General features: G+C 52.1%; 7 protein-coding genes across 7 annotated transcripts; 4 read left to right on the forward strand and 3 right to left on the reverse strand.

Annotated features, from left to right (window-relative positions):
* Positions 1 to 1,129: 1,129 nt before the first annotated feature.
* Positions 1,130 to 5,020, forward strand: BO66DRAFT_437884 (uncharacterized protein; the record flags this gene model as incomplete). The annotated part of the gene is made up of 1 exon (XM_025651021.1): positions 1,130 to 5,020. The coding sequence occupies one exon, from the start codon at positions 1,130 to 1,132 to the stop codon at positions 5,018 to 5,020; it is 3,891 nt and encodes a 1,296-aa protein (XP_025504765.1).
* A 135-nt stretch (positions 5,021 to 5,155) lies between these two features.
* On the forward strand, positions 5,156 to 5,808 carry BO66DRAFT_75132 (uncharacterized protein). The gene has a single exon (XM_025653565.1). It carries the CDS (start codon positions 5,290 to 5,292, stop codon positions 5,626 to 5,628), a length of 339 nt encoding a protein of 112 aa, XP_025504766.1. The 5' UTR covers positions 5,156 to 5,289; the 3' UTR covers positions 5,629 to 5,808.
* Positions 5,809 to 6,359: 551 nt separating this feature from the next.
* On the reverse strand, positions 6,360 to 9,211 carry BO66DRAFT_428374 (Pet127 family protein). Its single transcript, XM_025650400.1, has 3 exons — positions 8,660 to 9,211; positions 8,523 to 8,586; positions 6,360 to 8,456 (listed from the first exon to the last, which is right to left on the reverse strand). Exons 1-3 carry the CDS (start codon positions 9,066 to 9,068, stop codon positions 6,626 to 6,628), a joined length of 2,304 nt encoding a protein of 767 aa, XP_025504767.1. The 5' UTR covers positions 9,069 to 9,211; the 3' UTR covers positions 6,360 to 6,625.
* Positions 9,212 to 9,759: 548 nt separating this feature from the next.
* On the forward strand, positions 9,760 to 12,748 carry ade1 (bifunctional aminoimidazole ribotide synthase/glycinamide ribotide synthase). Its single transcript, XM_025653567.1, has 3 exons — positions 9,760 to 10,225; positions 10,299 to 10,826; positions 10,879 to 12,748. The coding sequence occupies exons 1-3, from the start codon at positions 9,946 to 9,948 to the stop codon at positions 12,519 to 12,521; spliced, it is 2,451 nt and encodes an 816-aa protein (XP_025504768.1). The 5' UTR covers positions 9,760 to 9,945; the 3' UTR covers positions 12,522 to 12,748.
* A 1,078-nt stretch (positions 12,749 to 13,826) lies between these two features.
* On the reverse strand, positions 13,827 to 14,765 carry act1 (actin ACT1; the record flags this gene model as incomplete). The annotated part of the gene is made up of 2 exons (XM_025643717.1): positions 13,827 to 14,057; positions 14,112 to 14,765. 2 exons carry the CDS (start codon positions 14,763 to 14,765, stop codon positions 13,827 to 13,829), a joined length of 885 nt encoding a protein of 294 aa, XP_025504769.1.
* A 3,097-nt stretch (positions 14,766 to 17,862) lies between these two features.
* fes1 (Hsp70 nucleotide exchange factor FES1) lies at positions 17,863 to 18,587 on the forward strand (the record flags this gene model as incomplete). The annotated part of the gene is made up of 2 exons (XM_025648744.1): positions 17,863 to 18,291; positions 18,345 to 18,587. The coding sequence occupies 2 exons, from the start codon at positions 17,863 to 17,865 to the stop codon at positions 18,585 to 18,587; spliced, it is 672 nt and encodes a 223-aa protein (XP_025504770.1).
* An 898-nt stretch (positions 18,588 to 19,485) lies between these two features.
* On the reverse strand, positions 19,486 to 20,409 carry BO66DRAFT_391390 (UPF0220 family protein). Its single transcript, XM_025647244.1, has 4 exons — positions 20,271 to 20,409; positions 19,901 to 20,161; positions 19,675 to 19,772; positions 19,486 to 19,607 (listed from the first exon to the last, which is right to left on the reverse strand). Exons 1-4 carry the CDS (start codon positions 20,367 to 20,369, stop codon positions 19,544 to 19,546), a joined length of 522 nt encoding a protein of 173 aa, XP_025504771.1. The 5' UTR covers positions 20,370 to 20,409; the 3' UTR covers positions 19,486 to 19,543.
* Between the last annotated feature and the right edge of the window lie 68 nt (positions 20,410 to 20,477).

The following is a 20,477-nucleotide window of genomic DNA, read 5'->3' on the forward strand; positions in this document are numbered from 1 at the left end:
CCCCTCGTGGGATTGACAAACACCTTCCCTGTCCGGTCGACCATCTGGGGATTTGACAGGTTGTGTGAATGTATGAGGGAGAGGTTGAAATCATCACGGTGACGACGACCTCATCTCCCGGCTTGATCTACACGTCTATCAAGTTATACTCTAAGCAGATCGCCGTCCACTCCGATCTTCCCATCCCCTCTTTCCACCCACCACCCACCACCCCCCCATTTAAACCAACTGACGGTCTCCGAACTTCGATCCACGGGTCTGGGGGTTTGCCGGTTCTTGTTTTGACCTCCTCCACACATACATTCTCTTCTTCTGCTATCTGTTTCTATATCATTCGGTTTGGACACAATCTGATTTCCTGGCTTCAAGTGGTCTTTTTGCAATTGTTGGCATTGACATTCAGTTTGTTGCGAAGGTCAACAAAACATCCTTCTCTTTACTCATTCAATTCCCTCTCTTCCCCTTTCTTCTTTGACTCCATCTGGTATTGAGTCTTACCTTGAACTACCCAAGTTCACCTACCGATTTCGCAATTCCAACTGCCTTGATGGCTGCTGTATGTTCCACCTTTTTCTTTTTCTTTTTGTTTTTTTTTTTTTTCTTCCCTTCCCTTCTCTCCTCCTCCTGCCTTGTTCCCCCTCCTTCCCCCCTGCCCGTGGCTCCTCATTTGGTGCATCCGCGCCCAGCTCCACCTCTCTAAGTCACTAGTCAACCGCTGGGGTTTCAATCACTCCTGCCTGTGTCTTGCTCCAATCTCCTCCCATCATACTCCTCCCTCTCACACTCTCTCCACTCTCCTTCCTTTCCACCCCCCCCCTCAAATTCTCCCTCTTATCGCCATCGGTCATGATTCATGCTAACAGTCGCCATCCTTTCGCTTTTTGCACTTCTCTAGTGAGACCCCATTTTCGGCCTCTCAATGTGATATCCTTTCTTTAAAAAAAAAAAACAAACAAACCCAATCCTACCACCACCATCTGACCACTGCTGCCGCTTACTGCCCGTGATTGCTGCAGCTAGCTAGCTAGCTAGCTTCCTCCATCCCTCCCTCCTTTCGCATTTCGAGCGCTTCTTTCCACCTTCTCTTCACCCCTTTTCTCCGCCCTCATCCTTCCCCTAAAACCCCGTCATGGCCGATCTCCTGGGGAAGAAAGAGCGGAGAAAAAGCCTCAGCGTCTTTAGCCCATCCTTCACAGCCTCGTCCCTGTCCGACCCCGCAGTACACCAACGATCGCCCTCGGATGATGCTCAAGCCTCGAAAAAGAAATCACGCCGCAACTCTGGCTTCTTTGGGGTCCGGAACCCCAGTCCGCCAAGAACCGGCACCAGCTACACCCTGCGTCGTCCCGGCACCGCCGATTCGGAATCGACAGCATGCATGATGCCCCCGCCAGCCCTCGAGGGCCCGCGCTCTCGACGCAAGTCGATGCAGAAGAGACGGGCCTCGGTTTTCGGTTCGCTGCGCTCCCTTCATTCGTTGGAAGATGACGACCGATCCCTTGGCCGCTCCAAAGCCAGCTCCCTGGACGAAGACAACCCCGACATCCGGCAAGGTATCGGTTCCATTATCTTGCACCATGGCGAAATTCAGATCACAGGCGGCATGTGGCGAAAGAAGAGTCACTACTTGGTCCTGACCGATACCCACCTGGTCCGGTTCAAGAATCAGAGCAAAGCCGCCGACATGTTTCCATCTATCCCCTCGTCTTACTCCCGGTCCCTGGCAAGCAATCGTCAGTCCGTCGTCTCCATCAGCTCGATGCAGGATCCGCAGCTGGGGATGCCTGGCGATAACTCTTCCGGAATTGCCCTGAATAGCATCATTGCAGTTTACATGTTGGACGATGGTCGGCCGTCGTCCACAGTGGAGGTCGCCTATGTCGATGAGCGAGCACAGAAAGCCACCTTTATTCAGATGCAGACGCCGGATTTTCAGGAACTCAACCTATGGATGGTGGGCATTCGCTCCGCGGCGGAGCTGATCCGAGGAGCAGACCCCTTACCATTTGACCGAAAGACGGTGGACTGTGTGGTGCGAATGCTGGACTACGAACGGGACTACGACCCCGAGACGTTTCGCATGTTCCGAGTCATCCAGATGGCATCCAGCAAATCTCCGACGCGGGCCTCGTCGGAGGATCTCACCAAACTCTCACCGACCGGTTGTTACCTTGCTCTGGGTTCCCACAAACTCCATCTTATTCCCCTACACAAAATCTCCAGTCGCAGCTCTGTGGTATCGTTGAGCGACTTGGACGCTGCAACGTCTTTTGGACTCATGAATTTGACCTGCCTGTCGATGGAGTGGGGGGACGATAGCTTACATCTGACATTTCGCTTGCCCCTTCGCAAACCATTCTCCGTTTTCCTTGCATCCGTTCATTCTTTGGAGGTTGCGTTCTGGATCAGACAACAGACGGAATTCTTGCGACCGTTATGGCTCAAGCAGCCTTATGACTTCATCGTTCCCCGAGACCTCGACAATGAAAACAATTTCCCCCCGGTAGATCTTGACGAAGATTTCGGTTGCTTCGACCGAACCTTGGTTGCTTATTCTGCCAGCTACGACATCGATACGTCTAACATCCGATATACGATCGACATGCAGTGTGACGATGCTCCCTGTTTCAAGCTACTGCCTCCTTCAGCACGTCGGAAGTATACGGCTTTGGAATTGATCGCCGTTCTGCGGGCCTTGCGCTACAACGAGTCTTTCCGTGCGATTTCATTCAGCGGAGTGAGCTTGGATGCTCTCCAGGGGCTGCGCGACACGCATGGGACAGACAAAGATGCTCTTCTGAGCCGTGCTGGTGCAACCATTAACATTCCCGGGCAAGAGAACCTATCTGTTTTATCTCAAGAAGTTCGGGCCTTGACACTGAAGAGCAAATGGCTCAGACGCCTTGACTTTTCCTACACACTGAGCCGCGTCCCCAAGTCTGATAGTGAAAGTCATGACCCCGGCTGTGGTATCCCAGAGGCGATCTTTCCGATATGTCGTCGAGAGCTGACGAGCGTGGACTGGGTTGTTCTCAATGGCATCAAACTGGGAGATTCCGACTTGGACTATCTTGTCGATGCGGCCTCGCAGCGAGGAAGTCATATGCGGGCACTCGAAGTGGGCAATTGTGGCCTATCTGTGCACGATCTGGACTTGTTACTGTCAACCGTCGTTGCTCAGTCGCACACGTTGGAGGCGATCAACATTTCCGGCGTACAAGGCCGCCTGACCCCGGATATCCTTCCGCAGTATCTTGGTTACTTCAGCCACATCAAGACTCTGGACTTGTCGCGAATCTCGCGCACATCTGGTCCGGAGCCACTCCTCACGCCTGAGACATTGATCAATTGGCGCCTTGAGGAACTTTCGCTGAGCCGGACAGCCGTCAACCGGCAGACCGTTGACGCTATTGCCACGTATCTGGCTAGCGATCGCTCCCAAGGCTTGCGCGTTGTCAAATTCGACCAGTGTGGTCTGAGTGGCCAGGACGTGGCGATTTTCCTGCATTCTATGGCGGTCCTTGAGTCTCGCAACCTGCATCTGCATGTAAACGAGAACCGCCTGGATCAGGGTTGCTCGTATCTATTCGACGCCATAGCTCAGAACAAGACTCCAACGCACTTGTCTATGCGGATGATTGATTTCAAGAAAGAGGAGCAGTTCCAAGAGTTAGTCGAAGCTCTACGGGTGAATCGTTCTCTGAAATACCTGGATATCTCGAAAGCGTCCCTGCCCTACGATGCCGGGCCGGAGACTTGCAAGGCACTACAGCTAATGTTCGAGGAAAACGAGACGCTAGAAGATTTGGACATCAGTGGGGAGAGCGCGCACTTGGATGTCGCCCGGTTTGGGATCGGTCTCAATCTGGCCCTCACTGGCTTGAAGAAGAACAAGTCTCTGCAAGTCTTGAGGATAGAACATCAGAAACTTGGTTTGCAGGGCGCAAACACCCTGGCATCTGTGCTGGAAGCTAATGACTGTCTGCGCGAGGTTTACTGTGAGAATAACGACATCAATCTTCAGTCGTTCACGGTCCTGGTGAATGGTCTGCAGCGAAACCGATCCTTACTGAGTCTTTCGTGCATGGACCGAGACCGGGTCCAGTCTCTTGAACGGGTGCGGCGAGAAGTTGAGAGCGTTAAGCGGGACGTCGGCTTGGCTCAGAGCTCTACCACCAGCTCTATTCGTCGCTCGATCCAGGCTGCCATAACCAACAAAAACTCGAGTAGCAGCAAACTGTCCAAACAGCAGCCATCATCTCTTCACCGTTCGGGTGCCTCAACTTCCAACCTGCTCTCCCCTGCGGATGCTTCTTTGATGCAACAAGATGTCGAAGTCATCTTGCAATCATTGAACCAAAAGTGGGACGCAGAGGTCGCGCGCCTGCGCCGATACCTGTTTCGAAACTACAACCTGGCGCATGGCTTGGACGATGGTAGCGCCGAGCTCGACGATGACAATTCCAGCGAGGGGCGGCCGGCTACTGCAACAACGCTGGGACTGATGCTCGATAACTTGAAACTGGATGTAACCGTATCGACCAATGAAATCCAACCACCACCGCAGCCCGATGATGGAGGTACCAGCCCGAAGACTCATCTGGAAATGTTCAACAGCCTTGACGCCGAGAGTAGCTTGGTCGCTGAGCTTCGTGAACGCCCGCAAACAGCCCCCTTTTCATTAGCAGATTATGGAAGCCAGTCATTCCTGCCTTTAGAATATACGGGCTCCAACCCTCGTTTGGCAGTGCCAGTTCCAGCCATACCCCCTGTGGTGAACAAGACCAGCAGCGTTCGCAGTGCCCGCAGCTCCAGCACTGTTTCTACAGGAACCGGCACAAGTACGCGAAGCACCTACGGATCGGCATCCTCCACCCTGAGGGGGTTCTTGAGCAGTGGTGCATCCAAAGAACGCAAAAGAATGGAGAAAATGAGGTCTGGTGCAGTGTGTGTATCAAATGATCGGCCACCAAGACTGGACTGGGCACCTCCTCATCTTGAATTGGATAATTTCCGATAAGCCGGCCATTCTCGTCCTAAGGACATGATTAATGAATCTAACAACGAGACAACCATATCAAGCTGTTTTCGCTAGTCGAAGAAAAACACGATTTTCCTGCCACTGTTGCGTGATACCTCCCCCCACTACCCTCAATTCGCTCTTGCTTCCATTTGTTCTACAAGGCACGCCTGTGCTTTTGCTCCTTTCTACGTGGCTTCGCCCACCTTCGAGCATTTCACTCCTTTTCGACACTCAGGCCTGACCTGGTTTTGGATCTCCTGGATTCTATGCCAGTTTGGTCATCTGTGTCTGGTGCTGTCCCATATCATCCATACTTTTTTCGTTCCTTTTCTCTTCTCACGACACTGATCCTGACTTTTCTACTCCGGCCCGCCTCAGGAAAGGCAGATGGCGGAGAGAAAAGCAGGACAACTTTGAACTTTTTTCTCTTTTCATTTTCTGCATCATCCTGCGTGGTTGGCGCATCGGCTAGGCGGCGTTCAAATCAACAGTTCCATCGAGAGATGTTTGAGTATCTTTGGGTTTCCAGTGAGGCGCATTCCAAGTCTGTCGGATACATTTTGTCTCTTTCTCTTTGCGGACCCCATGATGCCCATAATTGTTAATGTCAATAGAATATACCTTTCATCCACCCTTGCAAGCGGGATTGAACGCGAAATAGGGTGGGCTGAACAAAAAGAATGATGATACCCACGGTGAATGAGTGGGTTTGTAACTAGTTAGCTTTGTTGACTCTCACGAGTCTTCCGAAGTCAGAAGTCAAATGAATGGATTCTCAGCGGCTGTACATTGTTGCACTCATTATGATGACCAATTCGAAGTTCCTGCATTCTCAAGGGGAGATCTACCTCCGCTATGCTTGTGGGATGAGATCCCGGTGCCTGGTGCCACAAAGGCCCCAGGGTAGATCTATTTGTTGTAGCGACTCGACTGACTCGACTGACTCGACTGACTTCACTGATCTTTCACACGAGTCATCCATCCACTTGCAGAACCCAAGTTTGATCTCTTATTCAGTCACCATTGTTCTTTCTGTACACTCCGCCCTTCCATCCTTTCATCATTGAACCCGTCTAGATAAGACCATGACTCGGTCGTGCCTTCCATCAATCAGCTTATTGATCGGATTACATATTCAGCCGGAGGACATCTGCTGCCATCCACTCCATACTATGGTACTGTACCTAAAATACACAATACGATCGAGGTATCTACTTCTACGTGTCCCACAAGAATACCACCTCGTAGGGTAAGTGAAAAGAGCGGCGGGGGTGCAGGATTAGGGTTAGAGAGAGAAAGAAAGAAAGAAAGAAAGATAAGAGAGATGAATGGTTTCGTATTATATAGATCCGACGAAAGAAACTCAATAGTAGATGGACAAGAGGAAAATCAATTGCTTTCTAATCTTGGGAATCATTCAACTCCTATCCAGCACAAATATGCGCGTTGAAATTACACAGGCCCCTATCTGAAGATGAGTTGATTTTGGTGAAAGTTACATGCCAAGGAGTTTTCCGACCGAATTCTTCGACTGAATGATGATGATGATGGTAGTGGTGGTAATGGCGGTGGGATTTGATGAGATCTGGACTCCTCCGATGGCTAATTCTCCTGAGTGGAGGTCTGCTGGGCAGGCTGCTCAGCAGATGGCTCTGGCTCGGGAGGGGACTCGCTGGTCTTCTTGGTGGGCCGAGGTTTGCCGGCGGGCTTGGTGGTATGCTTCTGGGAAGCCTTCTTGTGAGGTTTTTTGGCAGCCTGTTTACTGCCCTTCTCAGTCAACTTTAGGTGGCGGACATGTACCTTGATAGGAGAACCAATGCCCGTAGGGGGGAGAGTGCGATAGACAACAGGCGCGTTTTTCCGATCGCGTTGATTCTCCCGCTCGCGGTAACGGCGACCAGCCTGAGAAATTGAACGGAGCTTCTTTAGATAGGGAGTGAGTCCGTCCGATTTCCCGAAATCGAGAGCTTCCCGGCGACGTTTCTGACAATGAGCATACATCCGATGCGTCTGCGAATCCTCTGGGTCCAGGTGATGGATCTTGTAAGAGACCTCCCACTTATCCTTCTTACCGAAATTCTCAGGTCTGGGGACCAACTTATCGTTCACGTAATTGTCGATTGTGAGCACAACAGCAAAGAGCTTCTTGGTCGTATCAATTTCAGGCTTGCTGTCCAGACAGAAGTAATCCTCATCTTCCGCCCCCTCAGCCACGGCGTCAGTAGGGTCTTTCAAGGTACTGTCATATTTCGGATCTTCATCCTCGACGGCCTCATCATCGCCTTCGTCCTTGGCCGACTCCACCACCGGCTCATCGGGCAAATTCAAAACGCGTTTCTGATAGGCGTCAATGGCCTCCTTGTTCTTGTTCTGTATTGCCGCGATTTCGTCTGCCGTGACGGGTTCCGCGAAGATATACATGTGGGGCTTCGCGCCAGGGCGATTACCACGTGTTTCGAAATGGAAACGAAGTGACTGCTGAGGGAAGGCTTTCGTGACACGGTTCAGGATGTCATTCCAAAGCTGAATGCTGAGTTCGAATTCGCGATCACCCAAGTCGAGTTTGAATTGGCCGTGTAGCGCCTTGTCCATCTCGTTCAAGGAAATATATTGGAAACCGAAGATACGCTCGATATTGTGGAATGCCACGAAAATGCCGTCCATACGCCCGACGCGTACCTGCAGCGAGTACTTGAGGAAGGCAGCTCGAATCATATCATAATATTCACGCTCATACGATTCGTACAGCCCGAGGGGCCGGCGGATCTCATAACCCAGGCCATGCTCAAAGTTACGCGCATCCATCCGAATTGACACCACGGCACGGGTCTTCAGATCGAACATGCCGGTACCGGGGAGTCGTGGATCGTGCGCGTCTAATTGCGAACGCATAAGGAAGTCGCCGAGTGTCGAATAGTGGTAAGATTCCGGTATCGCATTCTCTTCCTCGGGGGTGATCTTGTTGGCGCTGGACCGTCGATAGCGCTCAAAATCCGACTTGGGCAGCGTGAGTAGCTTCTCCATCGATTTACCCAGGTTCATTAAAATATTTGCTGTGTCGAATTCCTTGTCGGCATCAATAGCATAGACGCCGTCCTGATAGTGCAGGAACATGGCGGCAGGCGCTCGCAAGAGCCGCGTGAAGGTCTTCAATTCCTCACTGAAGCCCTGAGACAAGCTGCTAGTGTCGACGGGTCGCCAAGCGGACAGCAGGTAGTGAAAGTGCGATAGCACGGAAGTCATACTCGAAGAGGATCCAATATATTTCCTGCCCGCCTCGCGCGCGAGCGACTGCAATTGTTTATCCTTGGAGGATGTGATGTAATCTTTCAAAGCTTGGAAGTCAAATTCGGTAACCGGCATAATGGAACCCAAGTACGGATCGAAGTTGTAAACTCTGGATCTTGGGTCTCGCAGCGTGTAAACTCCCTGGCTGAACAATTGTTAGGTCTCGCGGCTATATCATTGTCACGCCTTGAACAGAGAGGGTGGCTCTTACTTGAACAAAACTCGATCCAGTCCAAATGCTAGGCCGGGAACATCCGCTGTTTTCACTGGGAGCGCTGCACAACAGTCAGTTCATGAAGAATTCATTTTCCGGCTCAGGCTCGCGAGGGAAGCTCGTATCAAACGTACGTTTTAGAGATTGTCGCGCTTTGAGTTGACCGGAAGTGGTTTGTGTTGTTCTAGCAAAAACCAGAGTCCTTCCCCCGGGTGATTCAAGATCCGGCTCCTTTTTGTCAGAAGCTTCTTTGGGCAAGCCGTCTTCTTTGGAGACCTCATTGTGATCAGCCTTAGGATGCGATCCTGACTGCGGCTCCGATCCAGGCTGTTGATTAATGTCGGACTGATTGGGAGCCGGAGGATTAGGCAGGCTCTCAGTCTCGGTGCTAGCTGAAGCCTGGGAGCGCAGGCGAGACCTGCTCTGGAAAGAACGCGCCCACAACTGCTGATGCGGAGGCGCAGTCAAGCCACGGGAAAGACACGACCAGCAGACGTGACCCCTCGTGGGGGTCACGGCGGACCGCCACGAAGCCCGAAGCATTCAGGGCTATATCAAGGGGGAACCGAGTTCAGTTCTATGTGAAGGTGAAGACAAGGATATGGAGGAGATGTAGAAAGACCAAAACGAAATAGACGATGGACCAGATGAGAAGAATTGAAACCTCCGGGGCGGCAGGCGGCAAAAGTTGTTGGTTGCTCTTATCACTATTTTTTTTTGCCGCTTTGCCAGGTTCAACTAACAGTCGAATCCTTTCTGCCAGCGGAGGCGGTGAGAAGACCCGACCGCCTAGACACTCAGGCCAATCCTATCAATCCGGGGTCGGGGCAAATCACCGCTTCCCCGCCGGGCGGCCAACCCAGGCAAAATCCGACATCGCTGCTAAAAAAAAAAAAAAAGAAGACCGACGATTTGACTTTTAAAACTTCCCCCACCATCCCTCAACCGTCAACTTCGTGGGCTGTTTGAATTCATCCCTTTCTTTTTTTTTTCCCGCGCAGGTCGCTTGCTAGGTGAGTTGCTTAAGGTTGTCTTCAGATTGGTGTAGACATTGAGAAATTACTGTATGGGAATCCGTCAGATTCATACCAGAGACAAAAGATGGAGAAAGACAAGAGAGACTCCACTTTGACTCTTGAGTATTGACTGACTCAAACCCCCCCCTCCTCTCTCTCTATGAGAGCTTCTGTCTTTCCCGTCACCCTCCCAAGCATCGCTCATCTTTTCCTCTTCCTCTTTGTCTTCTTTCCCTTCGTTTCTCCTGTTCCTTCTCTATCTCCGACTGCAATTGACTCTTATCGTCCCACCCTGTAACCACCACCACCACCCCACCATCTCTGTCCCGTCCCATACTAATTTCGACCCAATCCCTCAGGTTCACTCGAGCCCATCGCGCCTCCCCCTCCCCCCTTCTCTCATCATGACTACCGAGCGGTTGCGCGTGCTCATTGTCGGCAATGGCGGTCGTGAACATGCGCTGGCCTGGAAATTGAGCCAGTCGCCTCGCGTCGACACCGTCTTCGTCGCTCCCGGAAACGGCGGTACCGGCAGCGGTGCCTCAGACAAGATTCAAAACGCCAACGTCAAGGGCGATGATTACCCCGGACTAGTGGCCTTCGCCCAACAGAACGGCGTGAATCTGGTGGTACCTGGTCCTGAGGCTCCCCTAGTGGACGGCATCCAGGGTTATTTCCAGGCCGGTGAGTATTCTCAACAAACACAAATTCAAGCCACAGAAGTCAGCGCCGCCTTACTAACCACGGTCACAAACAGTCGGTATCCGATGCTTTGGTCCCTCCAAGGCCGCTGCCCGCATGGAGGGCTCCAAGACCTTCTCGAAGGATTTCATGAAGCGCCACAACATTCCCACTGCCGCCTACGAGAACTTTTATGAATATGAGCCCGCTCGCCAGTATCTCGACTCCGTTTCCCACCAGGTCGTGATCAAGGCCGACGGCCTGGCCGGTGGTAAGGGTGTCATCATCCCTACCACGAAGGAGGAAGCCCACCAGGCTCTTCGTGAGATGATGGTTGAGAACCAGTTTGGTAAGGCTGGCAGCGAGGTCGTTATCGAGGAATACCTGGAGGGGGATGAACTCAGTGTTCTCACTTTCTCCGACGGCTACACCATCCGTTCTCTTCCGGCTGCCCAGGATCACAAGCGCATCTTTGACGGGGACCAGGGCCCCAACACCGGTGGCATGGGCTGCTACGCCCCGACCCCCATTTCCTCCAAGGCCGTGCTGGATGAGATCGACCGCACCATTGTGCAGCCATCTGTTGACGGCATGAGAAGAGACGGTCCGCCATCATCCCTCCTTTGGTGTCTGCATCACACTAATACCTCTTCCAGGCTTCCCTTTCGTCGGCATTCTCTTTACCGGTTTGATGATGACCAAGGACGGCCCCAAGGTCCTTGAGTACAATGTTCGTGGTGGGGACCCCGAGACCCAGACCCTGCTGCCCTTGCTCAGCGATGATACCGATTTGGCCGAGATCATGGTTGCCTGCACGGAACACTGGCTTGACGGTGTTTCCATCAAGATCAAGCCCAATTTCTCCACCACGGTCATTGCCGTCGCTGGTGGCTACCCTGGCTCTTACGCCAAGGGCAAGAAGATTACTCTTGACTCTCCCACCGAAGGGACCCTCATTTTCCACGCCGGCACCAACTTTGTCAACGGCGAGTTGCAGACCGCCGGTGGCCGTGTCATTGCGTCCACCGCGACCGCTTCCAGCCTTGAAGAGGCTGTCCGCAAGAGCTATGAGGGTATCTCCACCATTCACTTCGAGGACATGTTCTACCGCAAGGACATCGCCCATCGGGCATTCCGCCAGCGCGATGCCGCTGCCGCCCAGAAGGATTCTCTCACCTACGCCGCTGCGGGTGTCTCCATTGATGCTGGCAACGACCTCGTCAACCAAATCAAGAGCTCTGTCGCCAAGACCAAGCGTCCTGGTACTGACGCCGTGATCGGTGGCTTTGGTGGCCTCTTCTCCCTCGCCGCCGCCAACTCCGCCTACGACCCCAACTCCCCGACCCTGATCGGTGCCATTGACGGTGTCGGCACCAAGCTCAAGATCGCTCACGCGGCTGGTGTACACAACACCGTGGGTATTGACCTTGTCGCCATGAACGTCAACGACTTGGTTGTTCAGGGTGCGGAGCCCCTCTTCTTCCTCGACTGCTACTCCTGCGGTCACCTGGACGTGCCCACGGCCGCCGCCTTCGTTACCGGTGTCGCCGATGGCTGTGTTCAGGCTGGCTGTGCCCTGATTGGTGGTGAAACCGCCGAGATGCCCGGTCTTTTCGTCGACAACACCTACGATGCTGTTGGTGCCGCCGTCGGTGCCATCAACACTACGGGCCCCAACGCCCGGCCTATCCTTCCCGAGACCGCGGCCATGAAGGCCGGTGACGTGCTGCTGGCTCTGGCCTCCTCTGGCCCTCACTCCAACGGCTACTCGCTGGTCCGCAAGGTCGTTGAACGCTCCGGCCTTAGCTACGATGCCGCCGCTCCCTTCACCATGCCCTCTGCCACCGGGCCCCAGACACTCGGCCAGGCCCTTCTCACTCCCACTCGTATCTACGTGAAGCCCCTTCTCAAAGCCCTCTCTATTCCCTCCGCCACCCCCACCGCTCCCAACTCTTCCGCCATCAAGGGTCTTGCTCACATCACTGGTGGCGGTCTGGTTGACAACGTTCCCCGTATGTTGCCCTCAACCCTGACCGCACACATCAACGTGGAGGGCTGGAAGCTGCCCTCGGTCTTCGCCTGGCTCAAGCAGACCGGAAACGTTGAGGCCATTGAAATGGCCCGCGCCTTCAACTGCGGTGTCGGTATGGTCATTGCCGTCGAGAAGGGCTCCGAGGCTGCCGTCAAGGACCTCCTCCAGAAGGAGGGTGAGACCGTCTATGAGATCGGAGAGCTCCAGGCCAGAAAAGAGGGCGAGGAGGGATGTGTCCTCACTGGATTGGAGAGCTGGGACGCTTAAACCTTATCCTGAAATGATTTATACCAACTGCTGCAATAATTGGTTTTTCGTTTGTCCCTTTCTCCTAAAACTTGAATGAAAAGTACTTCCTCGGGATTATGTTTAGATGAGGGAGCGGTGTGATTGATGTTTATTACGATTTGTGCCACCAGAGCATGGTTTGCCTGGTTTGTTTCTTGGATGTATTTATGATTTTATTACATATACCTCCTCTCAATGAGAGTGACATGATTTCTTTGTTCGAGCCCCACACGAGCATGAACATTTATCTAATTTGTGGATTCTGAACCTGGTTCTCAACATGCAATACATGCAAAAAAAAGAAAAATCTCATCTACTCTTGTCCGACAGCGGACACGTTCCTCGTCCTGAAGAGTTAAAATTACTTCATGTCTCCGCATTATCTTACTCATAATGCTTCGAGGAAATAGACCTTGTTCTATTCCCGTCTATCCCTATTCCTCGCTCTCTGACAACCCACTACATCCTCCTGCTAAGTCTATAAAACAGCCATGTTCAACCAGCACTGAACCTAGTTCAAATCACGTGCAAGGCAGACAGACAGTAGGTCGATGCTGATAACCCCAGAGCCAACAGTACCTGCAAGACACAATAATCACTTAGCCTGGTCATGTGCCCGGTAGATGAGAAGGTCCCAGCCGGCCAAGAGAAGATGACATCATGGACAGAGCCTCAAATCTCAAATAATATGCACGAACATTGACTGCAAACAAAGCCGGGGTAAATTCCGCCATGGAATACCAAAATCACGAGATGATGAACATTCGACCCGCGCAGAACTCATTCATCAGCAGCTACGGCAGGCGTGACTACGGTGAGCAGGTTTGCGGAGACATCATATTTGCAGTAGCAATTCATAGTGTCACAGCTGAGAAGGAATACGCGTGCAAGACTTAAACACGAGTGTAAAAGACTTATATGAAGAGAGTTTTCCCCAGACTGACCACAAGTCCCATATACATCTCGGTCCTACACCATTGCCTGGTCCGCTTGTCGCCGGATTTTCCGGGCGGTGGCCAGGGATGGTGGCCCTGGGCCAAGTGGCAAGCGTGTTTCAAAATGAAAAAAAAAAGTAAAAACCATCTCTATTCGACAGCTAAAATAAAAGTTCCTTTTTCAGGCGATCTTCCTCCTAGTGCGAGTCAGAGAGGGCCCGCCAGTCACCAGTGTCTCCGTCGGGTCTTTTGATACATGAGGGAATATGAGAGTACGAAACGAATCACGCGCAAGAGCTACAAAAGATTAGCACACGTACCAGTTCACCACAGAAGAACACAACATACCTTAGAAGCACTTGCGGTGGACGATGGAGGGACCGCTCTCGTCGTACTCCTGCTTGGAGATCCACATTTGCTGGAAGGTGGAGAGGGAGGCCAGGATGGAACCACCGATCCAGACGGAGTACTTGCGCTCGGGAGGAGCAATGATCTTGACCTTCATCGAGGAAGGAGCAAGGGCGGTGATCTCCTTCTGCATACGGTCGGAGATACCAGGGTACATGGTAGTACCACCAGACTAATTCATCATTAGTGAGCGCTCATGAGGGAACAATCAAACACAGAAACTCACCATGACAATGTTGCCGTACAGATCCTTACGGACATCAACATCACACTTCATGATGGAGTTGAAGGTGGTGACGTGGATACCACCGCTTTCGAGACCCAGAACGCTGGGCTGGAAGAGAGCCTCAGGAGCACGGAAGCGCTCGTTACCAATGGTGATAACCTGGCCGTCAGGAAGCTCGTAAGACTTCTCGAGGCTGGAGCTCTGGGAGGCGGTCTGGATCTCCTGCTCGAAGTCGAGGGCGACGTAGCAAAGCTTCTCCTTGATGTCACGGACAATTTCACGCTCAGCGGTAGTGGAGAAAGTGTAACCACGCTCGGCCAAGATCTTCATGAGGTAGTCCGTCAGGTCACGACCGGCCATGTCGACACGCGAGATGGCGTGGGGGAGGGCGAAACCCTCGTAGATGGGAACGACGTGAGTGACACCGTCACCAGAGTCCAGAACAATACCAGTAGTACGACCGGAGGCGTACAGCGACAGGACAGCCTGGATGGAGACGTAGAAGGCGGGGGCGTTGAAGGTCTCGAAGACGATCTGGGTCATCTTCTCACGGTTGGACTTGGGGTTGATGGGGGCTTCGGTCAAGAGAACGGGGTGCTCCTCAGGGGCGACACGGAGCTCGTTGTAGAAGGTGTGGTGCCAGATCTTCTCCATGTCATCCCAGTTCGTGACAACACCGTGCTCGATGGGATATCTGAGGGTGAGGATACCACGCTTGGACTGTGCCTCATCACCGACGTAGGAGTCCTTCTGACCCATACCAATCATGATACTGCGAATTCATTAGATTCATGGATGCTCATTTCGGATTGAAAAGGGGAAGCTTTACCCATGGTGACGGGGACGACCGACAATGGAGGCTGTAGGCAATGGTTAGCATCCTAGAATGATGACAGAAAGGAGAGGCAATTCACCGCCCGCTCTCCTCCCCCGCAATAATGCCAACTCAATGCAAGGGAGCTATGAAAGCATGCCTTGCAGAGGGGGTGGCCATCACGAGGGTAGGGAGGGGTAGTCCGAAAAACTGGTGGGGGGAGGGGGAATGACTTACGGAAGACGGCACGGGGAGCATCGTCACCGGCGAAACCGGCCTTGCACATACCCGAACTGGAGAAGACCAGTTAGTACGAGCTTCGGATGAATGATGGTTGAAGCTCAATAGCTCTCATATTTCCCTAGGCTTGAGGGGGGAGATTCAGGCAAGTACGTTGGCAACCGGGGATTGTTCAGTGTCGCGACCGGAGCCGACACGTATGTTTTGCCATCTCACCCCCCCAGCATGGGCGGAACACAAGGAACAAGCTCCATTGCCAGAAACCATCAGCAATCTCAGAACATACCCATTGTCAATGACGAGAGCAGCAACTTCCTCTATGGATTTGAAGAGAAGACAGTTAGCGAAAAGCAAAAATGTTAAGTTGGTGAAGTATGATGGAGATGAGACGAGGGGGGGGTGGGTGGAGGGGAGAGGACGGTTTCAGGGGAGAGCTTGGGGAAGCAAGCGAGAGACGCAAGGTGGCCGAAAGCTTACCTTCCATGGTGACTGTGGGATTAAGAATCGAACTACGGAAAGAAAAAGAAAAGAGAGAAGAGAATTAGAGGAGAGGAGGGTGGTTTGTGGTGATGGTGGTGAGGTTGGGTGGGTGGTGGTGATGAGATGGGAGAGGGGAAGGAGAGAGAGAGAGAGAGATAGAGGAAGAGGTAAGAAAGGAAGAGGGAGAGGGAGAGAGAAGGGGAGAGAAGGCGGGAAAGAGAGTTGAGTGAGTTATTGGTAGAGCGAGCACCAGACAGAGAGAGAGAGAGAGGCAAGAGAGGGAAAGGGAAAGGCTGTGAGTTTAGGAGGTCGGCGGGTGAGGGTGCGTAGTCAGCAAACACAACACAGAACAAGACAAGAACAAGAATAAGACAACCACCACAAATTAAAAACCTTTGCTAACAATTAGTGGATTAAATCAATTGATGGGTAGGTAGGGATTGGGTTCTTGAGCTCTTCCTTACGGGTGAGGGGGGTTTTATTGCCTAGATCTGGTGGTCTCAGGAGGAGGAAGAGGGCGTTGTGTACTGAACTCCTCGGTAACAGTACTGTATAGTTGTCCTTCTGGGACAGGGGAGGCAGAAGGAGGGGAAAAGGAGGAAAGAGGGAGAGAAAGAGATAGTGGGGGTTTGTCGGTTTGTCTAGACTGGTCTGAGTCTAGTTTGAGTGTAAAGCAGTTCGTTGATTGCACCAGCTCAACTTAGTGAGTCTTTAGTGCCAGTTGCTGTCACCGCCACACTACCCAATTCGGGGACGGCCTCACAATTGGGGGGTGGTGGAAAAACCGGGTACTGGAGATGGGAGGAGGTAAATGTGTAAATGTGTAATGCGAATACGATTTCCGAACCACGAGCTCACTGGATTCTCATCCATGATCCCCCCCCCGTTCTTCCTCTCCATCTTATATACACACCTATCAACACACACATCTAACATTCAAATAGTGGTTGCCTTCAGGCAGAATGATTGTTGCTGCGGAAAGTCTGGAGTAAAAGCATTGCGCATTGCGCATCCCTCGTGGGGCACAATCGATGCTGATCCAGGGTTGCTGTCGTCGCCGCCGTCCGGACCAGAGAACAGGTTGCTGAATGATGTCCGATGATGCCACGCGCGATAATAATAGCTTAGTCTAGTCTAGGCCAAGGAATCATCATCGCTCACTTCCCCCCTCCCCCCTTCCTAAACTCCTGATAGTCGGACGGTCGGAAGGCCCCTCCGGCTTCTGGATCCCTCCCCTTTCCTTCGATTCGAAAGAATGGACCCAGTCGAGAGCTCTTAAGTCCGTCGTAGTCTAAGGGGGGTTGTTTATTGACTTCACGTAAAGTGTCGGCCCCTCATTCATCTGGACGTTTTCTAGCGTACTCTGTCATTTGTGCTCGGTGTCCCTGGACGGGTCCATGATCGTCTTTCTTCATTTCTGACCCGACCGGAAAGAGGGTCAATTTTCGGAGGGAGCTCGACAAACCCCCCGAAATTCAATGTAACGATTAGTGCTTCGTTGGTAATGGGCGACAATCGATCGACTGATGCCTGATCATTCATAACCGCCCCTAATGTGATTCTTTTGGGGGATGGGGGGTTAAGGAGAGGGGCCGATTCAACGAGCACCTGGACCAATTGCTTATCCTCGAGGATGTAAGGTTTTGGTGTTCGCCTAATCACGACAACCAAGGACGTACATGCAATGTCAGACGAATGGCACGATGTGTTTTAACGGTTGACTGTTTCTTGATCTGATATCACAAATGACCGCATCGCGGGGTATCCGATGGCGGGGTATTCATCGCCAGCATTGCTCAACCAGATCGAAAGCAATTACCGTCCCCAGAGAGAAGATATCGAGCCTAGAAGCGTAAGTGACTTTGGAATAGACATTGACCAAATGCATGATTGAATGGTAGTAATAGCCCTTGATTGCTAGCTATTGCCAATGTAAGCTGGCGATGGAAGAGAGTGGAAGGTAGCGGGAACCGCATGAACCCTCTGGATCCCTCCCGAACGTCACTCCGGTTTTTTTTTTTCGCCCGCCAAATTGTCAGTTATTGAGAGTGGCCGGGACCTCTCCTACTTCCTCAACACCACCATACCCATAATTATTCCCCACGACTGACTCATTCCTGCTTGTTCTGTAATAGTACATATTTAAGTTCCAGTCACGACTGATCTATCTATTTTTCGAATTATCCTACAGCTTTCTGACCTAAAAACCTCCCCAAAATGGACGCCAACATGAACAACCTGCTCAAATGGAGCATCAAAGCTTCGACCGAGAACCGCGCCGACGAAGGTGACAACAACGGGGCTGTTGCTGCTGCTGATGGTACCCCGCAGCCCTCCAGCGCCGCTTCGCGTGGTCTCAATCCCGAGATGCTTTCCGCGCTCTTCGGCGGTCCCACCGACGCCGACCTGATGAAAGCGTCTATGGAGGCTCTGCGCTCCGATGAGGTGGATCTCGAGAACAAGCTGATCGCGTTCGACAACTTCGAGCAGCTGATTGAGGGCATTGATAATGCCAATAACCTGGAGCCCTTGGGCCTGTGGACTCCTTTGGTGGAGTTGCTGCAGCACGAGGAGGCAGAGATGAGACGCATGGCCGCCTGGTGTATTGGAACTGCGGTGCAGAATAATGAGAAGGCACAGGATAAGGTATGCCCCCCCTCCTCAACGCCTCTCTGCCTAAAATCTAACGACAATGTCAGCTCGTCGTTCTCAACGCCCTTCCGAAGCTTGTGACGATCTCCACCACCGATTCTACCCCCAATGTTCGCAAGAAAGCCATCTACGCCATCTCCTCCGCGGTCCGCAACTACCAACCTGCCATGGATGAAGTGACCAAGAGCCTGCCTGAGGGATACTCTCGCGACAAGATCGACGCTGGCGACATGGATGCTGTGGATGCGCTCATGGACAAGCTGCGTGCTCACCAGGTTGAGTCTGCTTGAGCGGCTTGGCTCTGAAGGCCGATATTATGAGGTTGTCGCACGCCCTGCACGAAATCGCCACTAGCTGTACGGCCGTGAAGGCCGGGTTATTAGGCTTGTCGAATCATGAATTACCGGAATATATTCACAGCTCGCCGACGTTGAACTGCTTCCGAGCACAATCAGGCGACTGCATATCTACCAGAGCGTCTTTCCTGGCTGCTGATAAAGTTGCCTGTCGATCTGGGAATAGAACTGCCTGGTAACAAGCACTTGGTTTGGGTCCATGATGGGACCTGGACCTCTATGAACCAGATCATGTCCCGCACTTGGGGCGGGATCATCCGCTTACATGGCTCTGCATGTCATGAGCCCTTACTGCTATGCATGAGAATATACCCACTTTTTTTAATACGTATTTTGGTTATCTGTTGCAATGAACATTTAACACAGGTTCAAGGAAAAGAAGTCTTGTTTACGCAAAATATATCTTTCAGCCTATCGGTTCTGACGTTTCCTATTCTTGGCAATACGTATACATCGTGGACATATTGGTAGGAAGTTTGCGGTGGCCTAAAGAATGCACCATAGGCAACACTCATGTATGCAATCATGGCCACTCAACAATTTGTGCCCTTTGCTCCTACCATTACCAAGATAAGTGTGCATAAGCAGTCAATGTTGCCACCAGGCATACACTGTTACTAGATATATCATCCGAGAACATGTATCAAATAGATGAATAACCATGCGCGATTTTACAGGCTAAACGAACCACATACAGACAAGGACCAACCAACAAATGCAATTAAAGACAACATAAAACAGAAACGCCAATCACGCAAAGAAAAAGCACCAGAGTCCAATTGCTCAACCTGAAATCATAACCTCCCTCCCTAGGTCCAGTAGTGAACCCATCCTCGCTGCAAAGCCACCCACTATATCCCTCTTCATCCACTCCAACCCTTGATCTTCATTCATAGAGCCAGATTATAGGTATAATCGTCTTCAATGTTCTGCGAAACCCAGAGCACCACCGAACTACACCAACAGCATTAGCCCCCACTGTCCAGTGACCAAAACAACCACCAGAGAAAAGAAAACATACCTCAACATCACCAACCCATTAGCAATGACATTGGCGATTCCAAAATACAAGGTGGGAAACGGGTACGACTTGATCAGATACTTGAGTACCATGACCGTCTGCGAAGCAATTGTTAGCGAGCCAATTTCCTTATAAAGGCATCAGATGCCCATGGCCCCCTCCCCGTAAGGTCCCAAGCCCAAGCCCAACGGAGAAACAACAAAAGAACACAAAGGAATAAACATACCACACTCCCCGCCAACCCCCCGGCCAACAGCGCGAACCCCAGAAACAAGACAAACCGCGCCTTCCACGCGACCCCACTCCCGCTGTAACTGAAGCTATCCGCATGCAGCCGGGACTTCTCGATCGAATTGATCACCAGCATCCCCAGCGCCGAGCAGATGCCGGGGATCCAGTCGACGAATTTCACGTGCACGCTGGAGCCGTTCTTGGCGCTGTGCGAGAAGGCGGCCGCGTCGATGAGGAAGAAGAAGCCTAGGGAGAACTGGTTCGGTACATTTTGACATTAATATCACATAGGCTTCCAAGTGTATGGGAGTAGGAAAGGGTGGACCGGGGACACGAAGGGAGAGGGACTGAAGGTGAAAGCTTACCAGTGCGCCGGAGGTGTAGACGCCTGCATTGCGGACGGCGGAGTTGTTAAGCCACTCAGGCTTGGACCATCGGAAGAGGCGGTTGTTGGAGACGTCCATGTTTGCCCAAGCTGATCAGGATGTAAGTGAGTGAGTGAGTGAAAAGACGGTGGTGGAGGTGAGATCGTAGTCGCCGAGTTGAAGGTAAATAGTCAAGGTACGGAGTAG

Source organism: Aspergillus aculeatinus, assembly GCF_003184765.1.
Source record: "Aspergillus aculeatinus CBS 121060 unplaced genomic scaffold BO66scaffold_20, whole genome shotgun sequence".
Classification (NCBI taxonomy): Eukaryota; Fungi; Ascomycota; class Eurotiomycetes; order Eurotiales; family Aspergillaceae; genus Aspergillus; species Aspergillus aculeatinus.

What these genes read in the sequence shown, in the direction of transcription:
- BO66DRAFT_428374 (XM_025650400.1), bottom strand. Translation starts at nt 9,068, where the DNA reads ATGCTTCGGGCTTCGTGGCGGTCCGCCGTGACCCCCACGAGGGGTCAC. An exon ending in AGCGCGACAATCTCTAAAAC is followed by an intron (nt 8,587 to 8,659) that starts GTACGTTTGATA and finishes ACTGTTGTGCAG; the next exon opens with CGCTCCCAGTGAAAACAGCG. An exon ending in CTGGATCGAGTTTTGTTCAA is followed by an intron (nt 8,457 to 8,522) that starts GTAAGAGCCACC and finishes ACAATTGTTCAG; the next exon opens with CCAGGGAGTTTACACGCTGC.
- BO66DRAFT_391390 (XM_025647244.1), bottom strand. Translation starts at nt 20,369, where the DNA reads ATGGACGTCTCCAACAACCGCCTCTTCCGATGGTCCAAGCCTGAGTGG. An exon ending in GGGGGTTGGCGGGGAGTGTG is followed by an intron (nt 19,773 to 19,900) that starts GTATGTTTATTC and finishes ATTGCTTCGCAG; the next exon opens with ACGGTCATGGTACTCAAGTA. An exon ending in AATGGGTTGGTGATGTTGAG is followed by an intron (nt 19,608 to 19,674) that starts GTATGTTTTCTT and finishes CTGTTGGTGTAG; the next exon opens with TTCGGTGGTGCTCTGGGTTT.
- ade1 (XM_025653567.1), top strand. Translation starts at nt 9,946, where the DNA reads ATGACTACCGAGCGGTTGCGCGTGCTCATTGTCGGCAATGGCGGTCGT. An exon ending in CCAGGGTTATTTCCAGGCCG is followed by an intron (nt 10,226 to 10,298) that starts GTGAGTATTCTC and finishes GGTCACAAACAG; the next exon opens with TCGGTATCCGATGCTTTGGT. An exon ending in TGACGGCATGAGAAGAGACG is followed by an intron (nt 10,827 to 10,878) that starts GTCCGCCATCAT and finishes TACCTCTTCCAG; the next exon opens with GCTTCCCTTTCGTCGGCATT.
- BO66DRAFT_75132 (XM_025653565.1), top strand. Translation starts at nt 5,290, where the DNA reads ATGCCAGTTTGGTCATCTGTGTCTGGTGCTGTCCCATATCATCCATAC.